Source organism: Trichoplusia ni, chromosome 6, assembly GCF_003590095.1.
Source record: "Trichoplusia ni isolate ovarian cell line Hi5 chromosome 6, tn1, whole genome shotgun sequence".
Classification (NCBI taxonomy): domain Eukaryota; kingdom Metazoa; phylum Arthropoda; class Insecta; order Lepidoptera; family Noctuidae; genus Trichoplusia; species Trichoplusia ni.
In genome coordinates this window covers 14,505,346-14,514,571 of record NC_039483.1, presented here as the reverse complement: position 1 = coordinate 14,514,571, position 9,226 = coordinate 14,505,346, and the positions used below count along the sequence as shown (strand labels likewise).

General features: G+C 34.7%; 1 protein-coding gene across 2 annotated transcripts; it reads left to right on the top strand.

Annotated features, from left to right (window-relative positions):
- Window positions 1-443: 443 nt before the first annotated feature.
- LOC113495073 (LMBR1 domain-containing protein 2 homolog) lies at window positions 444-9,043 on the top strand. Of its 2 annotated transcripts, none has more exons than XM_026873666.1 (11): window positions 444-617; window positions 976-1,163; window positions 1,905-2,283; window positions 2,594-2,764; window positions 3,332-3,509; window positions 4,279-4,460; window positions 4,782-5,021; window positions 5,377-5,578; window positions 6,014-6,115; window positions 6,995-7,258; window positions 7,295-9,043. In XM_026873666.1, exons 1-10 carry the CDS (start codon window positions 444-446, stop codon window positions 7,207-7,209), a joined length of 2,031 nt encoding a protein of 676 aa, XP_026729467.1. In that variant the 3' UTR covers window positions 7,210-7,258; window positions 7,295-9,043. The 2 variants fall into 2 exon arrangements, with proteins under 2 accessions (XP_026729467.1, XP_026729466.1); XM_026873665.1 differs by having other exon boundaries at window positions 6,962-7,258.
- The last annotated feature ends 183 nt before the right edge of the window (window positions 9,044-9,226 follow it).

Sequence of the window (9,226 nt, the reverse complement as noted above, 5' to 3'; positions counted from 1 at the left end):
TTGATTGGGTAGACTTGCTAGTGGTTTGTGATGTATTCATGATGATATCACAATTCTGAATTAGACGTTTCATATTATTAGTGGATTAATCGATTTATAATAACTAGGAGTGGTTTATAGAATAATTCAATTTGTATAATTCCAACGTGAACAATGTCATCGCAGTGTTTTATATGTACTTAAAAATATGTCAGAATCGCAGGAGCCCAAAAACATAAGTGTTGAATTCGACGCTATTTTACCTGACTCAGGAGTGTTGTTCTACGAAGAATGCCCTACAGAGTATGAAATAGAGCGGCCTAGATTACTGCCTTTGAAGTCTACGACTCAGATACGTTTCGAACAGCTGCAGCACGAAGCTGCAAGAGTTTGGCGAGAGAAGCAGAAAACTGCAAAGAAAAACTGAATAGTACCTTAGTGCGTTAGTGTAGTGTTGTGTTAAAATGGCTTATACACTGTTTGTGATAGAACTGATATCTGCTTTCATATTAGCAGCGACTTTGCTGTACAGATATGGAGACTGCTACAGGAACCACATAATAGTGACTGTGTCAGTGCTGACAGCATGGTTCTTCTCCTTTGTGATTATGTTTATCCTGCCATTAGATATATCTTCAGTAAGTATTGCCTGAACAGTGTCATAAAATAATCTTATCTTATTTGTTAAGCCAAAAGGCAACTATGATTCTATTGTTATTTTAAACAATCAAATTTAGGTCACAAGGAATTGTCATTTGAAAGAAAGTACTCAGTGCCAAAAGCTTAGGTTTACTAAACTATAATAAATAAATACAGATCATGTATTTAATATGGTCATACAAAAGTTACCATTTATATATTTTAATCAAATGCTATGAGAGCCAACTTAAAAATGGTTTGCTTTAAGCTTGTAACTTAAGGAACGTCTATAACAAAATCCGAAGGTTGAATATAGTACAGTTATACTATTACTAACTAATATTTCTCAATCCGCAGACTGTATATCGGCAATGTATGGAAAACGCAACAAAAGTAACGCAGACTACGCAAGCAGCTATTGTGAATGGCAGCACTACAGTGGCTACTCCGATCCATGAATGTCAAAAGCCCTATAGTTTTATGAGTTCTGATGTGTTTCCGAACCTATGGAGGGTTGTGTATTGGACGTCACAGTGTCTTACATGGTAAGTTTTACATACTTTTATTATACAAGCTTTGCCCTATAATAATCATTTATTTGCCAGTAAAATTGTACCATGCATCTCCTTATTTGCTAACAATTAACAATAGTAGTTAACAATTTAAAAATAAAGGAAATTTTGCTTGCGGTCTTCACACTAGGTGGAGACTAATACACTATACTCTTATAGATTGTAGTGTGATGCTAAAAAGGTTGTTTTAAAACATGTTGAAATGTCTAGAAACCAATTTCTCTTTTTACCCACCACTGATGCAAAATATATATTTTTTTTATTTTAAAATCCTGTTGTTTAAAAGAGTAGTAAAAAGTGTGATGTTATCTTCTATAGTTAAACAGATAATATAGTGTTTACTTTATCTTTTGATCTTTCCATTTATTTGCAATGTAGTCACAGATAACATCTGTTAAAATCTATATTTATCTACTTTGTATAGAAGTATTACATACTATTTTTCATTTTTTTAATAGTATGTTTCAATTGAGCATTATTAGAAAGAAAATTTTTGCATATTATTTAGAGACTTAAAACAGCAAATTCATCCTTATTTCTGCACCCTGTAGTTCATATTTCTGGATAGTAAGGGATGTTTTGTTTACCTATTCAATGCCATCCTAGTATGGGAAAGCCCAAAGTATTTAAAGAATAATATATTAAAAGCATAAATTATCCTATATCCTCCATAATCCAAATGTAAACTGACCTGTTACTAAATATTTGTTACAGGCTCATAATGCCAATGATGCAATCCTACAGCAAGGCCGGCGACTTTACAGTTAAAGGAAAATTAAAATCAGCACTGGTTGACAATGCCATATACTACGGATCATACCTTTTCATATGCGGCATCCTCCTTATATACCTAGCTCTACAACCAGGCCTGTACCTCGACCCGCCGAAGATCAAGGCCATAGCATCATCTGCCAGTAACACATGGGGTCTGTTCTTATTAATCCTTCTTCTTGGGTATGCCTTAGTCGAAGTGCCTAGAAATCTATGGAATAATTCGAAGAAGAACTATACATTGACGTACTGTTATTTCAAGATAGCTAAGCTTAGTACAGACAAGTGTGAGGCAGAGGAAACTGTTGATGATATTTTAGATGTGAGTATTGTTATTTTATTTTAAAGGATACATGCAGTGCGGGGTAGTTTTGTTTTTAGTTATAACTTGGATTAAGTGTTTTGTGGTTGTATGAAACTAATTTGTTGCTATAAATAGTAATCATATTTGTCCGCAATATAATGAAAATTTTAGTAACCCTACCTATCTAAATTGATATAGAGTTTCTAACCCTAACTGTGGAACCATAAGGTAATTTACCTCTACTTTCCGGCCGACTTACCGACCGAGCCTACGTGCGGAAAACTGAGCCCATCACCAGTAACCAATAAACCTCTACCTTCAATCACAGAGTCTTAAAGCTGTGACTGCGGCAGTGGGTTCTGGTCACCCGCTACATCGTCATGTGGAGACCATAGTTCAGAAGTTACCGATACAACTGCGCGACAGACTGAACGGGCGCGCGCAAATGGACCGACCCACACCGCCTTCATTGAAATCTCTAGTCAATCTACATAAAAAGGTAAGTAACCAATTTGATATTTCAACAAACAAAAACGAACTGTTTATTTTTATCTCTTACTGCCTCAATAGATTTACTTTTTGTTATACTCAGCTCACAGATAGACACAAATCAAGATAAAAAGTATAATGCCAAAAAAGACTCCGAATAAATATTTTGATTTACTAACGGTTCCATTTACAGAGATCTGCATAGACCAAGGGTAATATGAATGAAAAAAAACCTTCACCTAGTGTTGGTGTACACATTACATTATATTAACATATTCCACAACTTTCACACGACACCATCTAGTCTCAAACTAAGCAAAGCTTGTATTATGAGTACTAGACAACTGATAATCATACTTATATATTTCCAAATACATACACGTAATAGATAAATTACACCCAGACACTGAACAAATGATCGTGCTCTTCACACAACCATTATATTTTGTCCTGGTTGGGAATTGAACCCACTACCTATGGTATAGCAGTCAGGGCCACTAACCACTAGACCAACAGGCCAGTCAAAAACAACATACTACTACCCTACATTACTATTAACTTATATCTCATCCGTCAGACCATCAAAGCTCTCCACGTGCTCCAACGCACGGAGACCCAGTGGGGTCTGATGCTGCAGCGCATCTTCCACCTCGAGGATATCGCGACCAACCAGCGCTCGCCCGACCACCGCTTCCAACATACGTTCCACACGCCGCGCCCACGACTGCAGAGGATTTTCTATCCACCTATAATTGGTAACTTAAACATATTCTTTGTCCAGTTGTAAATTTCGTTGGGCTGATCATGATGATGTATGATATATTTTAACCACCTTCACAAAGAAAGATGTTCACAATGTACACCAAATACTCAGGGATTTCTAATTTACATGGTTCTTTTTTTACTACGTATGTTGGTAACTTTTCTCGAAAAATAAAAAAAAGCATTGTTATCCTGTTTCTGCATCACCTAAAGATAAGGTCTAATCACCTAACGTCCGCCGGTGTTCAAAGTGCGTAAGTGCATTCGTGTATGTATTTACCATATGAGTTACGAAACCACATCTATACGAACTTTCTCTTTTATAATTGAGAAGGATCATGCAAGTATTAAGTGCCATAATTAATTATATTGTATTAAGACGTACTAATTGATTCGCTATTATATTAATACTAATTACTTTGTTCTAAATTGACTTTTATAGTATGTAATTATAATTACATACTATTTATTGTTGACCTCGAAATATTTCTTTACTTATATTGATTAAAATGTAATACAATAGAAAATATTGACCATAGAAGCCGTATTGAAGAAACTTGTTTGATACACAATAAAGAACCTGTAAGTTACTCGCACTTTGTAAATATGAACAGAAATTCCGTCTACGCCGTCTTTATTTCACAATTGTAGTACATACTTTAAAAGTACTATCTTTTAAAGTATTCAGAACATCATCTTCAGAATCCCCTCTCACCTCAACTACCTTTTATCCCATAATTGTAAAGAAAATCGTTTTTTCAGAATGGTACTGGGAATGTTTCCTGAAGCAGTACTTCCTGAAGACGCTGGCTGTGATCACCGGCATCATGTCCATCGCTGTGGTCTGGTCCGAAATGACCTTCTTCTGCAAGAAGCCCGTCCTGTCCATATTCGCCAACATTGTTATAGCGTTCAACGAGAATTATAACTATTCGGCTATCGAGGTAAGATTCGAAACTGTTAAGACAATTTTGATGACTTGATTTTGGGTTTTAAATTAACGGTTTTACCGACGATTATAAGATCAAGCTGTGGTTATTGAGTTATTTAAAAATATTTTAGAGCAGCTTTTTACTATATGAAGGAGAATGCCACCATAAAAACATGAAATGTAAATAGATCCGATTTTAATGTACTGAGAATTATACAAACACACTGTGTAAACCCTGTAATGTGGTAAAACATTTTAATGATTTTCGACATCTTAAATTATCTTGAAAAAATCATCTCCTATTCTACATCACTAACAAAATCTAACTCAACAGGCAATATCAACAATAATAATCGCCTACATGTTCTACTGCGCGTACTCCACTGTGCTCAAGATCCGTCTCCTGAACCTGTACTATTTGGCGCCTCACCACCAGACAAACGAGTACAGTCTCATATTCTCTGGCATGATGGTCTGCAGGCTCACCCCGGCCATGTGTCTGAACTTCCTCAGCTTGATACATATGGACTCGCATGTTATTAAAGAACGGGTCATGGAGACTTATTATACACAGGTTAGTTGTTTTCGTAGTTTTGGTGTTTGGCGATTTGAGACTTTATTACGTTGTAGTAAAGTTGATTTTTGTATTTTTTGTGTCTTTTTTTATGGCGAACCATATTAGAATAGTGATTTTACGCACTTTTTAATAAGCGTAACCTCTTTAACAATGATCATCTTAAGAGATACAATGTGCAAAAAAAATAATTAGACTAAGTTTTAAATGCGTATATTTATAATTTATCTTTGCTTGAAGACCTGAAACAAATTTGCGACAGTTGGTTGGACCTTGCTGTTTGATGAATTTGGATTAAAAATTACAGTCATAAACATAGAGATTTGAGCTACAAAAATAATAATTTTGTCTCCAGATAATGGGTCACATGGACGTCGTAGGCATTATCGCGGAGGGTTTCAACATCTACTTCCCGATGCTGGTGGTCCTGCTGTGCGTGGCCACGTACCTGTCGCTCGGCAGCCGCCTGCTCTCGCTCTGCGGCTTCCAACAGTTTGTAGGCGATGACGAGCTTACTACAGACTTGGTTGATGAAGGAAGGGAGATTGTTAAGAGAGGTTAGTTGATAACATATGATGTTGTACTTATCATATGCTAAGGTCTAATTTGCAGTAAATTCGGATTAGTTTTGTTACTTACTCTTGCTGCTGTTTCACATCAATAATGATGATATATCTGACAACTTCAAGAAATAAAGCTGTTGTATTAAAAATGGACAATCGTAATCGATTTAAGAATATAATGATGTCGTAAAAAGTTCAAAACTGCCTCAAATCAAGTTGTAGGTTTATTATGTTAGAAACGGTTTGTTGTAAACGGCCGTCATTTTTATATTTTCGAGGTATTGTCCGCATATAAATAAATCGTTTTCTTCTCGGCTTGTACATAGATTTTTTAACCAAATCTAGCAAAATCAATTCTCGAGTTTAGCGATCCATTCCAATTTATTTATTTAATTATTCCTACTTATATGCCGTGTAATGTTTCAACAGAGAAGCGAAAGCGTCAGCGCGCTGAAGAGTCACTGACGCGTCGTCGCGACTACAGCGAGAGGTTCAACAACTACAGGTCCGCGCGCGACACACAGGATGGAGGTAATACGGCTGTACAATACGATCTAATGTCATTTAGTACTAAAGATCTCGAGCTTTTGTATTGATTGACTTGTGTTCTATATCTTTTTGATATACCTTAGTATTTTTCTTTTGTTCATGTTTACAAGCGTGCTTTTTATTTTTTAATTGGCAACAAAATATAAATTCTGATAATGCATGTTTTCTTTTACTTCTTAAGGCAATGATGACTTCAATATAAGTAAAATATTTATTTACTACTACTTTATTTATGTACAGTCCATATTCTACGATTTCATGCATCGCTAACCTTTTACTCACAAAACATTCACGCACCCTTTTTCACCTAATCTATTGTTCTGTTTATTGCACGAAAAATGTTATAAGCGTATCTGTTGATGTTGATTGAATGTTAATTTTGCCTGCGTTTTTTACTTATTTATTTATCTATTGTATAACTTATTATTATTTTGCTATCCAATATGAAATGTATATTTTACGGTTGAGATTAAATAACTTTCTATTAATTGGTGGTTTTTTAGACCAGACAGTATTTGACTTGACTGAACTCTGCTATTTGCGCATATTTATTATTATTTCATAGAGAAATAAGCAAGGCAGATAAGATTCATATTCTGGTGACAAAGATATAACCTTTGCTAAAGATAACTGCAGAGATCTAATTAAATTAAGATAAGTTGAGAGTTTTGAATTATCGCTTTCTAACGCGCCTGTACAAAGACGCGTAATTGGTTGATTGGTATTAAATGATGACAAACTCTCATTGATACCAAAAGCAATAAACAGACCCTTCTTTCCTACCATAATAAATGTAATCGGTTATTGTGCATGTCGGTCACATTTCAGCCCACACCGGGCTTCTCAACGACGTGGATTCAGATTACTACGTGCAACCGAGTCCTGAGCGCAACCAACCGCAGCTGACCGGCTACCAGAGGGCCGAGGTACCCTACAACAGGTCTAACCTCACTCTAGAAGATGAACTGGACCATCGCTTCGGGGAGAGCACCCTCCCCTCCATAAGGTCCGAGTTTGATGACCGGAGGAGAGACAAAATGACGATGCCCCCTCGAGGACTGTTCGATGATGTTTAGTGCAATTTACGCCTGTTTTTGTTGAGGTATTATTATTTATTTTAAAATACTATGTCTGTAATGTAATCAATGTCTATTTCTAAATAGAATGCTTTTAACTTTTTTTTGTTATAGAAAGATAAAAGCAGTTTACGAGTATTTTTTTTTTGGTTTAGTCGATTTAATTATTTGTTGTGACTCCGTTCGTAATCAACAATGTTGTATTGGAGTGAAATCATTGTAAAATTTATAGAATTTCGTATAAAACAATTCATGTAAAGTGGTAGCTAATATTTCAAATAATACCTAAACAAGAACGTCAATTAAGTTATTGTAATTAGGTTTAAATGTTATTTGTAAATAAATGTACTTGAATATTTTACAAGATACAAGCTTGGGTTTTTGCAATAGTATTCAATTGATTTATTTTAGGTACAAATATAATAAATATGGCTTACGTTTTTGTATGAATAAAAATTTACAGCTTGGAGCTAAATTAGTAACAACTTGAAATACTTATCTAATTGCCGAACATGTACTCCATTTGAGTAGCTACTAAAAAGGAATACAATCTTGTTAAGTCTTTTTATACAAACTCATTCAATAAATAAAATAGTTCAGTGGTATAATACATTTTAGTAGTTTTCATTTTTAACTGAAATTTTTGTCAAAAAGACACCAAGGTTCTTGCATAAGTAGCTAGAAAAATGGAGTACATATCAGTTTAATATTGCCTTTATGTTTCATTTTAACATGTTTATAGTTCACAATATCGACGGATTCTCCCAATTGACCGTCAATCTAGACCGCGATCATGAATTTTGATCGCGGATCGTGATCGAGAGTGTTCGTGTACGAGACGCCATAACATAATTCAGAGCCTTTCCTTCAATTTTTATATTATAAACACAGAGATACACTTTAATAAATATTACAAACTTTATATTTTTAATCTCTGACCTAATGCTTTTATTAGTCTTTAACGAAACACTGTTTTGAAGCACTCTTCATGTGAATGAACACCATTCCTGTCAAAATCACATTTTTAAATGTTTGTTTATTCTTATTATATGTTTTAAAAAGTGTGTAGATATATAATATACATATATGATGTAATAATTAGACAGCATATGTCCGATGTAACCAAAGTGTAAGTGACAAAATGAGCTAACTTTTTGTAAATCAATTGAGCTTTGTAATGTTAGAACAATCTTACCAAAAGTAACTGAACATTTTTTATAAAGCAATTGTCAAGGCAGTAATCCTCGCACTAGTCGAACTCCATTTTTAAGCGTAGGACATATATACCTAATTTTTGTGACAGTTCGCTAGAACACCTCCGTCACCTACTTTGATTTCTACTCAAGATAATTCTACGTGTAGCACTTTTGTTCTTGCCATTTCTTTTAGACACTTGGCCACTAGCCTGACACTGGTTTTAATGACCTTAATGTTAGAAGAAGACAAAGTTAGATATATACGGATATCACTATCTCTTTTACACATTTGAATGGCAACAAGAAATCTTGACACCCCACTTGTACTTTTCAATTTCGATTTTATTGAATTCATCGTTCTTTCAAACATATCTTATAGAATAATCAGTTTAAAATAATTTCATAGGTCTAACCAATGTCTCAGAAGTGTCTCAAATTTACAAAACTTATCGAGATTATCACAATGCTGTAAGTACGTATATAAAGGTTAATATAGTATGTATTATTTTGTGTGTACATAATTACTTATTTAGCTTAGGCAATGTTTTTATGCTAACGAATTATTTTGTTAAATACTTTATTTCATTCCATAGATTTATTGAATGCAGTAGCATTAAACCACTGATGTGATATTGTTAGACGATGTTTTATTTGTGAACTACCCACCTGGACATGACATTCACATGGCACAATTAAAAATCTTGCCTTTTATGGCCTGGCATTTAAAGTCATTTAAAGAGCCCGGGTGCTTTAAGTCGACGAGTGTCCGACGTATCCCGACGCCATACCCTCGGCGTGGGTTCAGTCAAGTCAAAGCTTTA

What these genes read in the sequence shown, in the direction of transcription:
- LOC113495073 (XM_026873665.1), top strand. Translation starts at nt 444, where the DNA reads ATGGCTTATACACTGTTTGTGATAGAACTGATATCTGCTTTCATATTA. An exon ending in ATAACTATTCGGCTATCGAG is followed by an intron (nt 4,461 to 4,781) that starts GTAAGATTCGAA and finishes CTAACTCAACAG; the next exon opens with GCAATATCAACAATAATAAT. An exon ending in AAGGGAGATTGTTAAGAGAG is followed by an intron (nt 5,579 to 6,013) that starts GTTAGTTGATAA and finishes ATGTTTCAACAG; the next exon opens with AGAAGCGAAAGCGTCAGCGC.